We start from the raw sequence: 21,213 nt of genomic DNA, 5'->3' as shown, positions 1-21,213 counted from the left end.
ACTACATATGGTTTGTTCAATGGGAATCTGAAAGAATAGAAATCCGTTCCGTTGCAAAAGTAGTGAACAAACTTTGGATCCGAAGAGCTCCACCGATGTTCAGGGATAATCACGCAATCGCCATGAGATGATGTAAAAATTACTTTTATTCAATAGTTTTTAAGTGTACATTTGACCTATGTTTTTTCTGTGGGTAACCACAGCACACTGATATTATTTCGTTCAAAACTTCCTGAAGGCAAACTAGTTATAAATGATATCATTTGTTTATTATTTATAAACACTTCACAAGACGTAGTTTGCATCAATTGCCACAGGCAATGAATAGACTCCAATTTTTTTCGTATATACGGGAAACATATTTCATGGCAGAGATAATATTATTTGTGCAATATAAAAATGAACATCGTTCTTATATTTTATGTAATAATGTTTTATTTGCGTCATTATCGACGGACCATTGTGTTGTGACCCATGCGAAATTACTATGAAAAAATCTTCACCGTTTTACACGGTTTCACATGCGCTTTCTACTTGATGTGACCACCATCGCGAAGTTTCGTCAATAATGTGTCGACATCTGGTAAAACAGAGCCAGCCTGTCGTACCGGTGGATCTTCCACAGACACAACTTCGATGCGAGGGGAAGTATCAACGCCTAGCTCTTTAGGGGCGAGCTTTTTGATCGGTTTCTTTTTTGCCTTCATTATATTCGGTAGTGTTGCATAGCGAGGAGTATTTAAACGTAAGTCAGCACTGATCACTGCCGGCAGCTTAGCTTTAATTGTTTCCAATCCTCCATCAACTTCCCGTACGACCATTAGTGTATCTCCTTCTTTCTCGACTTTGGATGCAAAGGTTGCCTGGGGCCAATCCAAAAGCGCAGCTGTCATCTGCGCCGTCTGATTGCAATCATCATCAATTGCTTGCTTACCCAAGATGACAAGATCAGCTTTTTCATCTTGCGCCAGTTTTGCCAAAATCTTTGAAACATGAATTGGTTGAAGCAGATCGTACTCTTTTCCCGCCACTTCAATATGAATACCGCGGTCTGCGCCCATAGCAAGTGCTGTTCGTAGCACTTCCTGAGATTGGGAAGGTCCAACCGAGACGGCTACTACTTCGGAGGCGATCTTTTTCTCCTTAAGCTTCACCGCTTCCTCAACCGCAATTTCGTCAAAAGGATTCATCGAATGCTTAACACCCTCCGTGATTACACCAGATTTATCCGGTTTAACGCGAATCTGTGAAGGAGTAGATAGAATATTTCATCATGGTGAACAAGTCAAGCAATAAGATTTCCTTCATGTTTGAAACTCGTAGCAAAAATGTTGTGTAACGTTCGTAGTTATAGCATCTAAGGAATAGATCTCCACGGTCTTATCACTATTCATGATAATGCAGTTGTTGCCAGTGTCGATGCGTATCTGATGAGTTATCTCTCCAAGTCGTTGTCTAGCTCAACGATCAAAGTGCAACGAGGATTTCACTATGTTTGTGCCAAAATAAGTGCTTACCTTTACCGCATAATCAATTACACGTTTTACACCAACTAAAACACGCGACATGTTGTACCACCTGGATGTTCACAGACTATTAGAAGGACAGCCAAGTTCACTTGATTTCCAAATTGTTTCAATTAACTATACTGTCGTCGGGTGGTATGTTGGCACTACCGGGCAAAGGTCTTTTTCTTCTATTTCTTCTTACAACACGCCGGCGTACGTTCTCCTACAAGTCATCTACCAACGAACAAGATGTATTTTTTACCACGGAAGTGTTGATAGTTCATGACAGTAAATCTGCATGAATATTACAAATAGTTACATTTAATTTAATTTATGTATCATAATTTCCTATTGATAAAATTTATATTCCAACAATTTTATAAACACAACACACCCGCTAAAAGCGTCAAATTTGACAAATATGCTTTTAAAATAAATCGCGCTGTCAACTCGGAAGCCGTTTAATGATTTATTTCGCCACATTACTTTTGTGCAAGTTTGTTTCGCGATCCTGTACTCACCATACCATATGATGATATAGCATAGCTTAGAATGCATAAATTACTAATAAAATAAAAAATGCTAATATTCGAAGACCAAAATAGACGCGGCACTACCTTTTTTCCGTTTATTTAACTGCGACAGATTTGACACACGCATAACTCAAATTTACTGTGACGTTCACTGTGCCAATTTGTGTTTTCATAGAGTATGTGCAAGTGTATATGCATAAGCCAATGCTAAGTGGAGTTTTTTTCTCTTTACGATTGCCGTAGTTAACTATCATACACAAACTTTGGACACCTCGTATCTAAAGGTTACGAAAAAAAAGTTAAAACAATTGTAGCAATATAGCACTTTGAAAAGAAAAGATCAATCTGATTCTATTCTAACAGATTTGATCATAGTGTTCAACGTTGCGTTTACTACTTATCAGTTAGTTTTCACCATTAAATGTAATCTCTATTAATCAAACACCCATCAAACACACCAGCTTCATTGCTTGTTTTTGTGCACAAATGCGATTGTTACAATGGCTAGTACAGCTCCGTTGGTAATGCGCTTGGTTGGTAGCTCAATAAAGATTGCGCATCGAGCAGGCGGGATTATTCGCGATGTCATGTGCCGTGGTGATCTGGGTATTGTCGAGAAAGGAAAAGACGATCTTCAAACCGAAGCCGACCGATCGGCGCAACGTTGCATAGTCGCATCTCTTACCAAACTTTTTCCCGATGTGACCATCATTGGAGAAGAAGGGCCCAGCGATTTAAATGTAATTATTAGATTGTTTATTAGAGCAGAGGATTATTTCAAAGCATGTTTTTATTTCAGGTGCCAGAAGATTGGTTGATTACGGAAAGTAATGTGGAATTTTTAGAAAAACATAAATGCCCTGAACCTTTCGTCGATCTGAAGGAATCAGATGTAGTGATTTGGGTGGATCCGTTAGATGGCACTAGCGAATACACCCAAGGCTTCCTCGAACGAGTGACGGTACTGATTGGTATCGCAGTCAATGATAGAGCTGTCGGTGGGGTAATACATCAGCCTTACTATAAGGCTGATTCCGGTGATGTTGGTCGCACTATCTGGGGCTTGAAGGGCTGTGGTACTGGCGGTATTTTGCCTGTATTGCCGCCTATGGATCGTTTTTGGGTAACAACGACTCGATCACATTCCAACGGTATCGTACAATCTGCTCTGGATGCTTTGGCACCTGATGAAATATTACGTGTTGGTGGTGCGGGTTATAAGGTTTTGCAGCTACTGGAAGGCAAGGCGCATGCATACGTGTTTGCAAGTGCTGGATGTAAGAAATGGGATACCTGCGCGCCAGAAGCAGTTCTAGAGGCCAACGGTGGAAAACTTACCGATATGCTTGGACGACATTATCGATATGGTAGGGATGTAAATTTTCCCAACAGCAGTGGCGTATTAGGCTCTGTGGCAGGTGTATCACACGATGACATTCTTTCAAAAATACCAGTTACTGTTAAGCAGGCAATGGACACGTCTTAATATAGTTGATTTTGTTGAGATAATCAATACTTTATTTTATTTTTTATGTCACATTAAAGTTTTGAATCATACATGAAACACCATACTATATTACTGTGCTCATTATATGAAAGATAATCCCTTCACTAAGGTTGTATTTTGGTATCCCATACAAGTTAAGTAATATTTAAAACCACATATGATGTACTTGTTCAGTCATGTCTTTGCAGACAAATGCAATAATCACCGATACCGAGATGGTAAAATCGACTCCAATGATAGCCACAATATTTGAATATCCCTTAAAACTACAAACAGATCGTTCTAGTAGAAACTATTTTTTCTGAGATATCTAATCCGTTTACACCATATTTAGATTCACATTGCACCAAGAATATTTGTATGCATATATATGCATAATTTCATTATAATCGCGTTGCTTCCTTCTTATAGTTTGGAACGCGCTGTTAGTTGCATCAAGGATCGTAGTTCTCGTCTCAAAATTTTGCCACTCGCATTTTTAGGTATCTCGAGAACAAACTGCACTCCCCCGTGCAATCTTTTTGCTGGAGAAGAACGCACCGCCACGTACTGTTTCACGTCGGCTTCTGTCAGATCAACGCCAGGTTGTTTGACGACGAAAGCCAATGGAAGTTCCCCAGCTATCTCATCTGGCATTCCAACAACACCAACATCTTTAATTTTTGGATTAGTCAATAAGATAGCTTCAAGCTCTGCCGGTGGTACCTGGTATCCTTTGTACTTGATTAACTCTTTCAATCGATCAATAATGAAAAAATCACCATCCTGATCATAATAACCAATATCGCCGGTGCGAAGCCAGCCATTTTTGTCGATTGTTTCTTCAGTTGCTTCCTTGTTTCCGATATATCCTTTCATAATTTGAGTGCCCTTGAAATATAACTCTCCTGGCCGATTGGGACCTAGCAACTTTCCCGTATCAGGATCGACCACTTTCGCCATTGTTCCAGCTTGCAGTTTTCCAACACTACCTGGTTTGTTGCAATCAGTAGCTTGTATAAGCATTGCGAGAGTTGTTTCACTCATGCCATACCCTTGAAGGACATGTTTAACGCCGATTCGTTTTTTTACCAAAGACTCGGTGTCCCTGCTGAGCGGTGCGGCACCGCACAGTAACGTGTTGATGCAGCTTATATCATAACTGTCGACCAGCGGATGCTTCGCTAGGAAAACCATCAAAGGTGGCACAATAAACACAAAAGAGCACCGATAGTTTTCAATGCAACCTAAAAACAATCCTTCCTCAAACTTTGGTAAAGAAACGAGCTTCAACTTGTTGCATATTACATTGATCAACGTTAAACATCCGAATGCATGAAACCACGGTATAACTCCAAGTACAACGACAGGTACCTCAAATGATTCCTCTAGTTTAGATAGCAACCATACGCTCGCCATCACATTCTTCTGCGTTAGCTGAACTCCTTTCGGTAAACCTGTTGTTCCAGAGGAACACATAATGAGGGCCACATGTTCATCTACATTCGTCGGTGCTATTTGAAAAGAATGCGGATTTTTAGCGCTTGTCCTTGAAATAAAATCCTCATAAAGCTGTACGTTTTTTCCGAAATTATTTTCTTCTCCGAATATAAAAATGTGTTCGATAAAGTGACGATTTTTTTGTGCTACTGCAATGACCCGCTCCGCAGAATGTGGGGAAACAAACAATATTTTCGGCTTCGATAAATTTAGTGCATGATCGAATTCGCCTGAAATAGAAAACAGATTTGAAAGTATTGCAATCTTTACGAAAAATTTAAAAAACATTATCTTCTTCGTTTACAATCATGTTCTCTTTGGTCTAAATGAGTATTTACTTCTCAATTGGCTAGTTAATTATCTTATCTATCACAGTGTCATGGTGCTAATCCGCGATGATATCAATGAGCAATAGAACATCACTGTTATCTCGAGTCTTGTGCCAAAAATAATTGGTGCCTGATAAGCGATTTCGGAGTCCCAATCTCCCCCTTCCAATTTACTTACGTTCAGTGTATGTAAGATTGATAGGAGCAACAGCAGCGTTGAGAAAGAACGCTGCGTAAAGGACAACCGGAAATTCTAAGCGGTTTTCACTGATGATTCCCACGACATCTCCCGGCTGCAAGCTTGTATATTGCCGAAGTTCTTCTGCTAAGTGAACTGCATTCTCTAATAACTCGAGGTATCGCAATTCGCTGGAATATACACCGTCGATCTGAAAATTTGTAACCAAAGCAAAATGCGATTGTCTTTAATCAGATTCAAAAATTCATTACGGCCAAAGTCTAACTTTAACAAATGTACACAACAAGCAGAAGCAGTTCAAAGAAGAGTAAAGGTCGTTTAACGTAAATAACTAAAATTCTTACCACCGCGACACTATCACCATGGCGCAATAATCGTTTCATCAAAAACATTCCTAGAGAACCACATCCTTCGGTAAGATTGTTTGGCTCAGGATCACCCGAGAGAACCAAATTATCACTGCTTTGTCTGTCCATGACTTGGTTTGCAATAAGCTATCTGTTATTCTTTCAATGCTAGTACTTCGGCAGAACTAAGAATTTGAAACGGAGGGTTGTTTTGAGGCAAACAGAAATGCAATGCTTGACATTTCGCCGACAAAAACAATTTGACACTTGCCATTTCTGTTTAGGACTTACGGTCATCGTTACCGATCCCGTAAATAATTGAGGCCTTGGAGCTTAGGTTACAGATTGATACATGAGAACCCAAGAAGCTGGACTCTTATAACGTACCGTAATCAATCCTTGGCAAAGATGAAGTAGTCACTTTTTCTGTTGACAAGATGTGTTTTCTTACATCATGTTTGTTTTTATAAATTTTGAATTTACTTTTAAATAATGCAACTGGCTACTTATGTCATGTTAATTTTATCCATTATTTAAAAAAAATACTCGATCTGATCACAATGCATTGCAATGTGTTCTTCAACTGGAAAAGTTGAAATATCTGCTTTGGATATGAACCACTGGTACTTTATCCCAAGAAATCAAACGCAATCTTTTTTGAAAACTAAACAAACTAGTTTCGTTCCGGTTGATGTTGCTTTTGACTACGATCTTTTTGGAAAAATAGGTGGTCATTATTTATGCGATTTTTTTATGGTTTTGCTGATCTCAATAGTCGTTTCGAATATTGATGACTCTGTTTCACTTTCAATTTCTCTCTGTTATTGCTATCTGCAATCATTCTATATTTTTCACGAATCATGCGAATGCAATTATTCTTTATTCCACAGATTCCTTCACCTAACCCTTATAGTTTTGTAACCTCTTTTTCCTTTTTTCCTTGGCTACATCATCATGATTTGATTTTATTTCAATCCCTTTTTGTCGTCATCACTGTCAACCTTTTCTTCACATACCCTTCACACATTTCAATGAACCCACTGGCCAGTCAATCTTTCGACCTATTTTGTTAGGTTTTCATCACTCCAATTAACAATACTTACTTACTTATCAGGCGCTACAACCGCTTTGCGGTTTTAGCCTGCTCGAAGAGAAACTGGAACCGCTCGCGGTCGAGCGCCGTCGTCTGCCAATCGTTACACCCGGCCTTTCTGGCGGACGCATCCACGCCATCCCAGTTTGGGTTTATCACGTCCATGGCCTACTCTGTCCATGTAGGCAGCCTAAAAGTACTTTACGGGCTGGGTCGTCCGTTGCCATTCTAATGACATGGCCAGCCCACTGGAGCCTGGCGAGTCTAATGCGTTGCACAACAGTCAGACTATCGTACAGTTCGTAGAGCTCGTCATCGTATCGGCTCCTCCATTAGCCTTCCACACATATGGGGCCAAAGATCCTTCTGAGCATCTTCCTCTCGAACGCGGCTAAGAGGGTTTCGTCAGCTTTGGACAAGTTCCATGTCTCAGAGACGTATGTGAGCATTGGAACTATCAATGTTTTGTATAGTTCCAGCTTCAACCGTCGCGACAGGTTTTTTAAGTGGAGAATGACCTCAATTTCTTGGTGAAATTTTCGGCTTTGGGCAAGGGAAACGGTGTTGGAAACTCAGCAGTTTGTTGAGAAGAGGATTTCATTTTCAGCCAACGTAGACGTCTTTTAACTTTTGTGTTATTTTATTTTTACACTAGCTGATAAACTCGATTTCATTCGGGTCGACGTAGTTTTAGGAAACATAAAGGGTCATTTTTACGTATACTGGTGTAATTCAATTTTTGGTGTGTGTATATCCTTTATTCTCATTTAGTTGTATCCATTGTCTTTACGTAATTCGTAGCTTCGTCTTTCAAGGTTTTTTATTTCATTTAATTCATCTTTCTCTGTTGATCTTGACACATCTTATCCAATTGGCTATACCTTGCTTTTTCAAACTGTCCTGCACTCCTTTTTTAACAAATCTACCGTTTAAACCATCTTAGCTATCAAGGAAAGGATTATATATCAAATCCTTTCTTCTCTGTTTGTTTCGCAGCTAACATTTCTCTTCATAATCTTCGCTTCATATGATCAACCCGTTCTTACCAAAAATTAAATTTGCGTCATATCAATTTATTTGCATAACAATGAGGAAAAGTAGCATGTGGTTCCATTTTGAGCATGTATGACGATCAAATTCTTTCTACTTTTCTCTCTCTTATTCTTATTTCGTCACTGATGCTGCCTGGAAACAATTTTTCATTTCTTTTATATTTCATCACGTAACACAACACAATTTAAAATTGAATCTTATTGAATAAGGGCATAGCGTTATGTACAACAATATGTTGAAAAATAATTTACACTTTTAAATTTTGACATGCGTGGTTAAATCAATGTCATTTGTATTCAACGATTTTCAATTATTGCGAAAGGGAATGTATTTAAGACCCCCTACTGTTTTATCCTTTGAGGGGGCAGGAGGGTTAAGCTTTTTACAAACAGATTTATAAAAACATGTTCAGATAAATTGGTCATCGTTTGAATTTTGTATAGTTAATAACAGACCTACATATTATTTCATAATAAGGGCAGCGAATGGTATAGAAGTTTTTTCTTCGGGGTAACTGAAGCTTTAGTTTCTGCTCGAAAAGTTAAAAGGAGCATGTTTGTCGTATTGCGGATATTTCGGTCTTCATTTTTATTTTGCCCCCCTTTTTTGTGGTTGTGTTTTTGTGTTGTATTTTTGCCCTCTTTTTTGTGGTTGTATAGAACCCTTCCTTTTTCTTGATCGGGGCTGCCGAAACTTTTGATTTTTTTATATATATTTAAGCGATTTAAGCGTATAATATACACTTTTGGGAGGGGGGGGTTGTATGGGAGCCCCCCTTTGTTCTTCATTGAGGAGGCTAAAATTTTGTCAATATCAGTTTTAAGTAATAAAACATCTACGTACCAAATTTCAGCCAAATCGGACATCATTTGCATTTTTAAATGAATAGTCGTGAATTGGGGTTGTATGGGAGCCCCCCTTTTGGGGGGCTCTAAAAAAAATAAAAAAATCAAATGCATAAATCCGAGACCATCATACACCTATGTACCAAGTTTGGTGCAAAACGGTTCAGTGGAAACCCCATTGAAGCGCGCACATAGGCACACACACACATATATATATATATATATATATATATATATATATATATATATATATATATATATATATATATATATATATATATATATATATATATATATACATATATATATATATATATATATATATATATATATATATATATACATATATATACATATATATATATATATATATATATATATATATATATATATATATATATATATATGTGTATATATATATATATATATATATATATATATATATATATATATATATATATATATATATTCATTATATATATATATATATACACACACATATATATATATATATATATATATATATATATATATATATATATATATACAAACATTCATTTTTATTTATAAGATTGCACATTTGAGCATCTGTTTTTCTATCGGCGCTTGAATTTCTCTTTAAAAAAATGTCAAGAAAGATTGGTTGATACAGTTTTGAGCATATTTAAATTTAGTGGCTGCATGGGAGCTTCAATGTGCCATTCCTCACTATTAATAGAGACCAATAAAAAGCGAACGTGGCTTATTTCAGTTCGTGTTCTTGACTACTTCCTGACTGGTCTTGACTGTTCCTGACTACTTTGACCGTTATTCGTTACTAGGATTACAGCCGCTTTTTTAGGCACCACGTCGCGCAAGCATTGTTTAATGCTTAAGATACTAAAGGGCGAAATCGAAGCACCACATGTGCTAAAAGATATTAAGCTATAAGCACCTGAACGATCTTTGTCAAGAAGGCAGCTAAAAAAAATAACGCGATTAAATGGCTATCTCGCAGAAAGTTCACTATGGCCTGCTATTTGCGCAATATACATAAATACGGTACTCAGTTAGATTTCGCCGGTAGAATCCGCGAATTCAAAACAGAACTTATTGTTTAGTTTGGGTAATAGTGTAGCATATTGAATGGCGGTTCTTTGAAATATTGCTCCGTTGGAACCTGTATGTGAAACAAATAAATAAATCGATTATCATTAGTATTTTGAGTTACTTTTTCAAAAAATAATGCGTCCCTTTCTCATGTGCTCCCATGAGGGAGATGAGTAGAATTGACTCTATGTATTGAGAAAAAAAGGAATACATTTCAAATGACACAGAAGTCATTTATAGTTTATATCTTTTTTAAGTAATACAAGAAGAGAGATTACATGGGAGTCCGCTTTTCCTCTACACTGTAGGCCACTCTAAGTAACGAGTAAGAAGTTTCCTTAATAGATCAATTTAGAATTTCTAATTTTGATCACTCATCTTTTTTTTCGCTCTTCCAACAGAATTAATTGGCTTTTTAATCTGTTCTTTCTACCCAACCCGCAAACCTAACGCTTCTTTTTCTTGCCTATATCATATCATCTGAGAGATTTTGTAACACCCATTATTTTTTTCTCTTTTTTCCGAATTACTAATTATTGAACGACATACTCTTCCAATAGTACGATACACCCACCCGTTCATAGCAATTTCTTTCTACTGAACCTATGGCCTCTCTCTAGCCATGTAAAACGTTAAACGGTCTGTCCATACCTCATACAGTCTATCGAAACACTTTATTCATTATCCTAAATGCTATCTTACAATCTATTCTATTCAATTTTTTATGCCCGCGTTGCGTCCTTTTAGTGACGTAGGAGCAATTTTTTGTAACTATTTAAATTTGTTGAAACCACATTGAGGAATATATTTCATATTCTCGTTATAACATGTTTAACGATGAGTTTTAATTATCAATGTATTTTAGTGTATTAACCGACGAGCGAAGTTAGAAAAGGAGTTGGCTCAACCATTTGTAGGCGTCTTGAAATTGAGTTTTTTTTCGAAAACGAGTATCTTTTTACCCTTTGTGATGTTAAATCACACGTTTACCATTGGTTTTGAACGACTGTTTAGGTTTTTCGAAAAGTGATATATTTTAAATTTTGTACGCGGCGGCTTGGTGTTATATCACCGGTCGGAATAAGATACATAGTTTATATTTAAGGACCTTTTATTCAAAATCAATGCATTTTTTCATTTTTCACAAACCATGCGTATCTTTCTGAATTTATAAAACATACCCGTAAAATTTTCTCAATAATACATTTTTAACATATTAACATTCGGTTGGAGAGAGTGAAAGTATAAAATATGCTAGATTATGAAATAACATAAGAATGTGTAAACATTATTTGATATCCAACTAATCATGCAGTAAAATTTTACAAGCTAGCAAATTTATCTATAAGTAACTAATTACTGAAATACAAAAACCAACTAATCAATCATAGATTAAATTGTTCGTCATAATGGGTATTAAAAATGGCAGCCTTTTGAAACTATTCATAGAAGCTTCCAATATATGGAACAATTATTCATTTAAGGTTCTTGCACAGTAATGGAATTTTCAAGCAGATATAAATAAATGACAACTTTCCTCTTTATCATAACATTTCCATTTTTTCTTCTGGCTGTTGTGTAGAGTGATCATATATAAAAATATTGTCCTTAAAATGTAATATATTACGTATGATAAAAGATAACGTTCCTTTCATTCCTCATAAAAAATTACACACTTGCAAAAAGTGTTATTTATAAAACTTAATACATCTTTTATATTTCGATACCTTTAGATACATCATCAAACTGAGAGCCAATCATTAGCCATCATCGTCTTCCACCTCAGCTTTGATGCTACCAATTGGAAGTAGCATACGGTCACTCGAATTCAATAAGTCTACTTGCTCGGGTCCGGGATCAGATATTATATCTAAGTCATCATTAACAGTCTGGATATTTTTCTTGGCCTTTACCAATCTTGGTGTTATCCTTTTTTTAGTAAGCCCAGCTTTTTTGGATTTCTGATTCTTTCCCGTTTTCTTATTAATGTTTGAAGGCCGCCTTTTATTTACAGTGGTCAACACTGCCTCCTTCGGTGGTCGATATTTTTCTCCAATATAACCGGAACATTTAACAGATCCACACAAGCAAATGCGTTTGCTGTTACCCAAACTTTCCAAATTATAGTTGAAAGTTAATTCTTCACCCTGTAAAAAAGAACACAATCATTTAAACTGTGGTTGAATAAACCAATTTTCAATCAATTTTTAAAATTAACTCCTTCACAGTTTTGCCCGAGCAGTGCTCGTTTGATTAAACTTTATTCTTCCTCATTTGCCTTGCGCGCATTTATTTCTTCACTTTTTATGAGAATACATAGATTTTCCATGAATATATGTGTTGCGATTTTTTACTTTTATGTTTAAATCGTAAAATTTTTGTAAATTACTACAATTTTTTGATGGAAGGAAATGCCCACCAGCCATGGACTATGCGAAATTATAGAATAAGAATGAATGAATTATGTATTTATGAACTAGAAATTTAGTTTTGAGAACAATACAGCCAGGTCGTCAATATAAAAAATTGAACTCTTTGACTAAAGTTACGAGAGTGCAAAGTTTGTTGTTCGTGCAGAAGCAAGTGCGGTAAAAAGCTACACAAAGAAACTAAATATTATTATAAGACATTTAATGGTATTACTTATTCCAGGCAAAAGAAAATTACGATGAAATTTAAATTATGTTAAAATAAAAAAATAGAATTCATTGATATTAAAAAACAATCAAGCAATTTTTAACTAATTTTCTGAAACTCTGAGTCAATTATCATTTTTTTAGCATACAATCTCAACAAAAAACAATCAAAACTTTTAATAATAAAAATAAATTAATAAAAAAGGGTGACAATTTTTTGACCCTTTTTTTCAAAATTGAAGGACTGTGAAGGGGTTAATAATACGTTCGGGTCAAGTTAATTTCACTATGAGCTCAAATATTTTCCTCGCGCAAAAACCATTTTCAAAAATAAGGGTAATTATTTTAACCAATACCACGCGATTTTAAAATAATGAAATATTGTCTTTAAACAGACAGTTCCTTTTGATATTATTTATGAAATAGAAGAACAAAATGAACAAAACCTTGGACAAAAATCAATATGATCTGGGAAAAACGCTATGGGCGCTCAGAGAAGTAAACTCGCCATCTTTTTGTGGGACACGCGGTGTAAACGTGTTAAACAATTAAATAATCTCTTTTCAACTTACCGCTTTTATATCCTTTATCGCAAATAAGCCGATGACACGCAATTCTCCTATCGTCCATTTCTGAGTTTCACAGTTTGGCTCGCAAGAGTGATTTATGAATCGAGCCACGTTTCCTTTAGGACCAGCATCAATCGTCATGTCGGGTTCAACAGTGAAGAAATAAAAATTCTCTTCTTTTGACGATTGCATCGCCTTGATGCGTCGATCAAATTCCTGAGAATTTATTACTTCGCCGATATACTCAATAATGAATTGACCACTTTGCAAATCATCAAGCGCAACCAAGCCGAATCCTTTATCAACAAAATAACGGACTTCAAGTGCAGGATAAATGCGCTTGGCAAAACGTTGGTTTGAACAGCGATCCTTTGCCGGACAAGTATTTGAACTACATTCCATCATAATTGCACGATTTATACATGATGACGTCGGACCACAGGGATCATCATCTGTCGGTTTACAGTGACAAACGTAGTCTTCTGACGTATCATGCTGTCGACTAGCGAGCGGTGGTTTTAGAGGAGGAATATAACGATTCACCATAATCTTTGCATACTTTGTAGGGTTTTTCTGATTGTGTTTCCTGTTCAACTGAGGCGACTTCTTCATTGTTTCTAAGATCTTGTATATTTGCATTGCCTCGATCATTGCACGACGATATTTTTTTTCTATATTGCCTGTTTTTTCTCTTCCCAAATTTTCAGAGTCTTCTTTTTTATATAGATACATTCGCCTTCGATTCATCCACGCCATATCATGGGAATCGAAAAATTTCACACATATACTGGAAGGATTATGTTGCAATAGTAACATCTTTTCTGGAATTTTTGGAGGAGGTACTGTTATTGCAGGCCACCAGCGAAACTGACCGTATTTGGCAACCACTATCTCATTATATAATGGCATTCTTCCAGATTCGCATTCCTCGCAGGAATACTTTCCATCTGGTAGCGAGACTGGAAGGCATTGTCGATGGAAAGATATCGGACACGTCTCGCAGCAAATTAAATCTCCTCCGTTACAGCACAAAAAACACCAATTAACATTCAAGGGTATTTGTTCCAGGCTATGCTTAGGGCAGATCAACTGAGATGTGGTAAGTAATTCCGATCCAGCCGGTACGCACGCCTCATCGGGATGATATGTAGCCGGACATTTGATACAGCGGATTAAGGGAGCTTTCGTCACTTCCGCTGTTCCTCTAGCATTATTTGACACACACGTATGGCAAACGTGACAAGGACAAACAATTACTTTTTCTTTTACCGTACGATACTGGGGATACAACTGCAAACAGGAGATATGATACTGGTGAGTACAAGCGATGTCTATGCATTTATATTTCGTTTCTGCTTTAATTTCGTCGTTTTCATCATTGCATACGAAGCATTTCTGCCAGCTTAAAACGCTTTTATCATTTGGTGTAGAGCATTCATCACAAAGAAAACGCTTGTCGGCAATAAGCTGCTGCATGGTTATATGTCGCATAGGATCGTTTGTCAAGCATACTAAATGCACATGGCGACGACACTTGGTACATTTTGTGACATTTTTAGGACGATTACAAATAAAACACACAAATCCTTTTTGAACACCTTTAAATAGATATTTGCGATCAAGCTGATAGATGAACTTTTCTTCTAAACTTTGTTCTTCTTTTTTAATACGAACCGGAGGAGTCGACAGTTTTGAACTGGCGTTGTTGCCATTGTTCAATGTCAATTCTTGAAGGCCTAATTTTTCATATGACTTCCGCAACACTTGCATTCGTTGTCGACTGACAGTACGTTGAGTACCACGTCTTGGATCTTGCTTAAGACAACATATCATTTGCACATATTGTTGTAGCTTTTCTTCGACGTCACGACTTGTGTGCCCATCAAATAGATAAATCCGGCAGAACATGAGAACATCATTGTATTCGATTTGATTGAAAGAAGTTGATTTTATAGCATGTGCATCCTGATGAACAGATGTTTCATTATCATGATCTACATTTTCATCCAGATTGTTTTGTTTTGCAGACGTCGAGATTTTCATCTTTTTTGCTTCATTTTGATCATGAATTGTAGAAATAATTGGAAGTGCATCATAGGCCGGACTTTCTGGCGAATCAGAACGTTCTCTTTTTATGGCAAATCCCAGTTGTGTAGCAGATTGGGTTGAATCGTGAATTTTTCTACCATTTTCTAACCGCGAACGGTTTTTTGATATATTTAAACGCGCCTTATCCAGACTCACCTTTGTATCGAATTTGTTTAAACGCTCCGCAATGGGAATTACAGTGAATTCTTCTGCAATTGCACAGGCTCTGTACCATATCTTTGACATTTTGGACCTTATTGCTTTTCTCATGTCCTTCCCGAACTCCAAGTTTTTGATGCTATCGCAGTATTTGTCTGTTCCTTCGAAGGGTAGCATGCAGTTTTCTTTTATGGAAGCTATCAAAGCTGAACCCTTATCACTAAAAAAGTTCACTTCAATTTCCATTTGTTTTTTAACGCTATTACCCATGCTGTTCTTATTCTTTGGTCTTGTGCGCACGATGCATGGCCAGTGGAGTTTTTTCTTCGATAGTGAGCCCCAACATATGTCTCCTTCATTGTACCTGCAATTCAAATCCATCGAGGCATTGTCGGCATCAACACATTCCAGCATGCTATGATTTTTACTGTCGTTTGCATTAGCATCAAGGTCTAAAAATCCGTTTTCTTCCACTTTGCCCACCTCGAAACTCTCGTCCATGTGAATAATTTGAATTTCTTCCATACTCAGCAACTGCTCATCCCTCTTTTCTACCGCAGGCAACATCATTCCAAGGCATTCATTTAGCTCACTCGTTTCCTGCTGAATACTGTATAATTGCGTGTTGCTTGAAACATTTGTTAATATTTTAGATACAGTTTTTGCCGCATCGTTCATTAACGGCGATGTCAAATTGTTAGAGCCACGATCTATTTGCTCAATTTTTGATTTTGCTTTTTGAGGTGAATTTCCAACGTATCGCATCAGCTCAACAGGGACATAATCAATATTTTCCTTCTGCTTTTGATGTCTTCCATAGCGACTGACTCGTCGATCTTCATCTATTTTAATTTCAGTCCATTTGGGACTCAAAGTAGTCACAAGTTGTTTCATAAGATATCGGGTAGGAGATCGCAGGACACTATTACTATTCTCATCGGTTTCTATTTGACCTCCATGGGTTTGTTTTTTTACATTTTTCAATCCTTTCTTTCCGTTGCTTAGTAACTGCTTTGCTATTTTCTGCCCTTTTGGCGTGCGTTCCTGAGATTCAACACGTTTTTGTGCAGCGGCAGGCGAAAGTAATAAAGTTTCATCATGACTGGAAGTTTGTGCTAGACCGAACATGAAATAATTTGAATGCTTTTAGTTACAAGTTGCTATTGTAATTAATGTAATGTTCTCACCTTTTGCCCTATCAATGTTGAATTCCGTGCCATTTCGTAATGGTATTGCTTCTGAAGTGCTGTTAGACATAGTTGAAGCCAGCAACGAAGCTTCAGCTTTCTTCGAAATTGATTTGGTATTATTTCGACGCGTAATTCTCGAAACCTTTTGAACAATTTTAGTTCTCATTTCCATCTTTTTGATCAACCTGAATGTAAACAAATTGTATTCATCAAAGATTATAATAAACTTACGATACTGTTATTTACTGGATGCTAGAAAATTTATGTAGAAATAATGACTACTAAAAGATTAACCATAAAATCTTTATTTTCATCAGAGTACCTTACGCCAATATTTCATTACGTATGGCGTTCTAAAGACCCGCCAAATTAGTTCTCAATTGATGCTAGTGACGGATATGCCAATAACAAACTTGCAAGCGATAAAAATTATGCTGTGTCTTGCTGGTAAGCAAAATTACGCGAAATCTTCGAAACTAATGTGACGAAGCAACTTTTCTCATTCTTATTCGCGAGGGCACAACGCATTTCAACATGGAATACTTACGATTCACGAATCCGACCCTTTCTCGGCATCTTGATTGAGGCGTCCTTTTTATGCGATCCCAAGCTGCTTGTCATAGAAGGCAACGATTTCCCACCAAACTTATGTAAGTAGTCAAAATAAAAATGGTGAGTATAAAACCAAACACACTAGAAGCAACACAACAATGTACACAATTGCAAAACAAACTGAGACCATAAATAATATAAATCAAGAAACACAACACAAAATATATGCTCCGTTTCCGCGCGCCGGAATCTCAAATGATGTCAATAGCTGACGCTCAATGATGAAAATCTATTTGACAACATCCCGGGCCAAGGTTTTTATAGCAAAGTTGTGTGTCGAATTTTAAGACCACCATGCTAGATAACATTGATTTCTGTGGCTTTTAAGCATACTTTCGCTTTTGATTTATTAAGTGTTAAGTTTTTGTTGTTGGTAGTTTTCATATTTCTCTTGTTAGGATTGTTTATGAATTTAAATGTTATAAACATGGTTTTTAAACAGATATTTGAATACAACAAGATGGCGACAAATTGTATGATACGAATTCTTCAGCATTTCATTATACAATCTTTGTATTCGTCTTGATTTTTTAAGTGTTAAAAAAATATTTCAACAATTAGAAAAATGCTTTTGGAGCATTATGTTAAAAAATCAAATGTATCTTGCGATGTCAATATGCCTTGGAAGTTGTCCCCTGGTCCCATGGATGTTTTGGCAACCAGTAGATAGATGATAGCCCGGACTATGAGGATAAGGGTAATCAACTCAGCTAATAACTGCACCTACACGAGTGATTGGAATACAACTGAAATACACCACAGAGTTAATTTACACCATACATGTGAGACTGTAGTTTGATTGAAGTCCATATCAATTTTCACCAACAACTAGTATAAATGTCCAATCCTATGTCAATTTGGCTTATTACAACAAGACAAACCAGGTGGTGGTTATATAAGCAGAAATGGTCATATGTAACTAAGGAAATGTAGGGACATACATTTGTAGCAAATTTATCCACCAAGAGCAGGATTTCAAATATAAAAAGCTCTGGCCTTACGCTGTTTTAGTATTACGCGACAACACTGAGAGTAGCGTAATTCGCACACTTAATTGAGACTTGTTATATATGTAGGCAAATGAACGGGTAACTTTTTGTCGCATTTAGTTAAGATTAATTGTTACATAGTGGCTTATATTTGTAATGAAATTACGGGAAAGCTGTGATGTTCGATTATAGTTTAGATAAAACAAATTGGAGAAACATCGCTTTAGTATAGTACCAGTATTTAGTAAAGTACCAGTTCCTTGTCACTAGCACACTGCCATAAGAACGTAATCAGTGAGCCCGTTGCATTCTGTAGGGCCACACAAAATAATAAAAATAAGGAGCGTAAAATGCGAATTGAAAGTGAAATAATTCATGGACCGATTTCTACTTTTTAAATACCAATTAACAATTGCGATTGCATTCCCGTTACTACTGTAAATGCAATGTAACTTCTAGTTGCTAAATTGTAATTTTTCAATGTATTACCCTTTTTTATGTTACGTTCCATTTTTCTTGCAAATATCGCATTACGTCATTATATTTAAAGAATAATAACAACACATTTATTTAATACATAATTATAGTCAAATCGGACCTATCCACATCAATCGTAGTCGGTGGTGGTTCCTTGTTAATGATGTAAAATCGCCATATGAGTAGGCCTTCATTAACACCGTGCAACAAGATTGGTACAAATAAAATCCAATAACTTGCTCCTAATGAAGCTAAACCAGTTGAACTGTATGGTATTTGTATGGTGAGCGTATCCGTGATGGCTATATTATTGCTAAGAGTGTTTCCAAACAAAGCCCCCCACATTATCATGGTAAGTGTACCAGATGCTATAGTCACCCCATTCCAAATGTACATTCCAAAAACGCTGAAAATTGGCTCCACCGGATTGAAAAGCACATTTATAATGGAAAAACTAACTGACAGTGCTGCAAAACTTATAGCTATTCCTAAAAAAACTACAGTTGAGACCCAAAGTCCCGTGTTGATAAAGTTGCTGCGTTCGAAAACTTCTTCACTTTGTCGGGTATATGACAACATCATTTCATCGATGTACAATTTCGTTTTTGAAGTTCGCGCTGGGCAGTCCAACGGGCGTAAGCCCTTTAAAAGTCTTAAAATCTCATCTGATCGACTTTCCTCATCTGCTTGGCAGCTATATGCACAAACATATTCATGATATAGACATGTTACTAAAATAATAAAATAATAAAAAGTTATCACAATTAGGATATAAGCAATATAAACTATTATAAACATATAATGATCGAATAGATATTGGATGACAGTGAGCCAACCGTTGAATAGATGTATCTTACATGCCAGATCGTAGTATCGTGGATTGCGCAGAAAGTTTTGTGTTAAAGAGCCTGCAAATAATCCGTAGTTTATTTCACTATTTTTATAAGCATCTCTTTCGTAAGCTTCAGCTGTAACCTAAATTGAAAAGTATATCATGTATTACATGTTATAAAATTGAATGGAATTACAGTATAATACCCAATAAGGAGTACAAAGTGCAACTATGAGAGTGGCCAACGAAACACACGATAGAATAAATGTAGCAAATAAAAGGTTCCATTTCGTTTTGGCCATTTTGGGATGATTATAAATTAAAAATTACTTGTTTCTTCACTTCGTGTAAGCCTTTAGTATCCTATTCGCATTTTCAAGTGAATCACTTTAACGTTATATTTTCTGCAAGTAGCGATCTCATTCTTCATATCTGTAAAACTGAGTCATATGTGTCGAACGAAAAAATGATGCTAGCGGTTGGCTGTTAGCGCACTTGTGAGAATCTGATAAGAGTTTAATTGGCCATTGAGCACTGATAGCGCACTGTTGTGTTGTAATACACATAGGGTGGATCATACGGCTTTTCTTTTTAATATTGTGTAAGATTCAATATTTAAGTTGAATTTTTATAGATTCCTGTTTATGATGAGTATAACTATACTCAAGGCGAAATCTTTTCATTAACCACTAAAGAACTGAAAGATTTGATTGTTGTATCTATTTTTCTACTACAAATGTTTGATTTTATTTTGATTTGTTGTGAAGAATCACTTGATTGAAGATAGCAACATGTTTATAACAACATTCATTCGTTGGTAAGAAGTAGGCTGCTAAAAAGTCATGCATAATTTATACAAAAATTTTATACCTGTGTGTATTTTATTTTCGTTCTGTTGTGTCTGTTAAGTGTTAAACTGTGTATCACATTTTACATTTGTTTTTCATCATCCTCACATCCTCCTTTGTTTAGAATACTCACAAGTGGTAAGTATCAGTATGTGAGTAGCAGAATGACCGCAATTTGGAACATGTTAGTAAACGTTGCATGTAGGGAAATATGATATGAACAAAATGAGTAGGACAACAAGATGACAAAAGAAAATTTTTAAAATTCTCATATTTTACAGTTTTTTTTAATTTTCGGAAAAAAAGAAAAAAGTTATTTGAGTAACGATTAACTCGGACTATATGATAAAGAACTGACTATATGATAGTAGAAGACGTAAATTGTCAAAAAATTGTTAGAAATTGTAAACCAACAGCAGAAAATAATTTGAACAATTCAGAGTTTTGCCTTTTTTCTCTATAACGCCTTGAATTTTGTTGGAACAATCTCACGAGCCTATGTCTAGCTGAAGCAAGGACATATGTATTGTTCTTTTGTTTAGTTATGATTCATTATTTTAGAAAAAAAAAACAATGTGCCACAACGATTTTATATTAATATTGAATTTTTAATTGAATTTATTTTGGGACAAGAACACCATTAATCATTCGTGCATAAACTGGGTGTTTACTAAGATCTCGACCGTTGTACCATTTCCAACACAAACAATGAATAACGGAGAATGTTCATTCTTTTACCTTTCATCACCAATCTAGTATTTTATTTTTAGCTGCACAGCTTGCTTGTATAAACCTTCAACTCTTAGATGGCAAAACTGTCATTGTGACAAT

The 21,213-nt window shown here is 36.1% G+C and overlaps 5 protein-coding genes across 5 annotated transcripts; 1 reads left to right on the top strand and 4 right to left on the bottom strand.

The window, feature by feature from the left end:
* Positions 1-187: 187 nt before the first annotated feature.
* LOC128730327 (electron transfer flavoprotein subunit beta) lies at positions 188-1,659 on the bottom strand. The gene is made up of 2 exons (XM_053823369.1): positions 1,518-1,659; positions 188-1,244 (listed from the first exon to the last, which is right to left on the bottom strand). The coding sequence occupies exons 1-2, from the start codon at positions 1,566-1,568 to the stop codon at positions 531-533; spliced, it is 765 nt and encodes a 254-aa protein (XP_053679344.1). The 5' UTR covers positions 1,569-1,659; the 3' UTR covers positions 188-530.
* Positions 1,660-2,304: 645 nt separating this feature from the next.
* Positions 2,305-3,750, top strand: LOC128731594 (3'(2'),5'-bisphosphate nucleotidase 1). The gene is made up of 2 exons (XM_053824725.1): positions 2,305-2,781; positions 2,841-3,750. Exons 1-2 carry the CDS (start codon positions 2,542-2,544, stop codon positions 3,525-3,527), a joined length of 927 nt encoding a protein of 308 aa, XP_053680700.1. The 5' UTR covers positions 2,305-2,541; the 3' UTR covers positions 3,528-3,750.
* Positions 3,751-3,875: 125 nt separating this feature from the next.
* On the bottom strand, positions 3,876-6,031 carry LOC128730879 (uncharacterized). Its single transcript, XM_053823965.1, has 3 exons — positions 5,900-6,031; positions 5,535-5,745; positions 3,876-5,257 (listed from the first exon to the last, which is right to left on the bottom strand). Exons 1-3 carry the CDS (start codon positions 6,029-6,031, stop codon positions 3,954-3,956), a joined length of 1,647 nt encoding a protein of 548 aa, XP_053679940.1. The 3' UTR covers positions 3,876-3,953.
* A 5,707-nt stretch (positions 6,032-11,738) lies between these two features.
* On the bottom strand, positions 11,739-16,691 carry LOC128724664 (nuclear receptor binding SET domain protein). The gene is made up of 4 exons (XM_053818389.1): positions 16,622-16,691; positions 16,117-16,549; positions 13,191-16,044; positions 11,739-12,129 (listed from the first exon to the last, which is right to left on the bottom strand). The coding sequence occupies exons 1-4, from the start codon at positions 16,689-16,691 to the stop codon at positions 11,743-11,745; spliced, it is 3,744 nt and encodes a 1,247-aa protein (XP_053674364.1). The 3' UTR covers positions 11,739-11,742.
* A 2,104-nt stretch (positions 16,692-18,795) lies between these two features.
* LOC128720090 (uncharacterized) lies at positions 18,796-19,933 on the bottom strand. The gene is made up of 3 exons (XM_053813736.1): positions 19,741-19,933; positions 19,560-19,677; positions 18,796-19,433 (listed from the first exon to the last, which is right to left on the bottom strand). The coding sequence occupies exons 1-3, from the start codon at positions 19,834-19,836 to the stop codon at positions 18,796-18,798; spliced, it is 852 nt and encodes a 283-aa protein (XP_053669711.1). The 5' UTR covers positions 19,837-19,933.
* Positions 19,934-21,213: the final 1,280 nt, after the last annotated feature.

Source organism: Anopheles nili, chromosome 2 (genome assembly GCF_943737925.1).
Source record: "Anopheles nili chromosome 2, idAnoNiliSN_F5_01, whole genome shotgun sequence".
NCBI classification, from domain to species: Eukaryota; Metazoa; Arthropoda; class Insecta; order Diptera; family Culicidae; genus Anopheles; species Anopheles nili.
This window is presented reverse-complemented; position numbering and strand designations above follow the sequence as displayed.

Excerpts from the sequence above, each read along its gene's own strand:
- LOC128720090 (XM_053813736.1), bottom strand. The coding sequence starts at position 19,836 with ATGGCCAAAACGAAATGGAACCTTTTATTTGCTACATTTATTCTATCG. Across the intron at positions 19,678-19,740 it reads CACTTTGTACTCCTTATTGG|GTTACAGCTGAAGCTTACGA; the intron begins GTATTATACTGT and ends TTTTCAATTTAG. Across the intron at positions 19,434-19,559 it reads ACGATACTACGATCTGGCAT|TAACATGTCTATATCATGAA; the intron begins GTAAGATACATC and ends TTATTATTTTAG.
- LOC128730879 (XM_053823965.1), bottom strand. The coding sequence starts at position 6,031 with ATGGACAGACAAAGCAGTGATAATTTGGTTCTCTCGGGTGATCCTGAG. Across the intron at positions 5,746-5,899 it reads ATGGTGATAGTGTCGCGGTG|ATCGACGGTGTATATTCCAG; the intron begins GTAAGAATTTTA and ends ACAAATTTTCAG. Across the intron at positions 5,258-5,534 it reads CAATCTTACATACACTGAAC|GCGAATTCGATCATGCACTA; the intron begins GTAAGTAAATTG and ends TTTCTATTTCAG.
- LOC128730327 (XM_053823369.1), bottom strand. The coding sequence starts at position 1,568 with ATGTCGCGTGTTTTAGTTGGTGTAAAACGTGTAATTGATTATGCGGTA. Across the intron at positions 1,245-1,517 it reads TAATTGATTATGCGGTAAAG|ATTCGCGTTAAACCGGATAA; the intron begins GTAAGCACTTAT and ends ACTCCTTCACAG.
- LOC128724664 (XM_053818389.1), bottom strand. The coding sequence starts at position 16,691 with ATGTCTAACAGCACTTCAGAAGCAATACCATTACGAAATGGCACGGAA. Across the intron at positions 16,550-16,621 it reads CAACATTGATAGGGCAAAAG|CACAAACTTCCAGTCATGAT; the intron begins GTGAGAACATTA and ends TGTTCGGTCTAG. Across the intron at positions 16,045-16,116 it reads TCTAACAATTTGACATCGCC|TATTCAGCAGGAAACGAGTG; the intron begins GTTAATGAACGA and ends GCAATTATACAG.
- LOC128731594 (XM_053824725.1), top strand. The coding sequence starts at position 2,542 with ATGGCTAGTACAGCTCCGTTGGTAATGCGCTTGGTTGGTAGCTCAATA. Across the intron at positions 2,782-2,840 it reads AAGGGCCCAGCGATTTAAAT|GTGCCAGAAGATTGGTTGAT; the intron begins GTAATTATTAGA and ends TTTTTATTTCAG.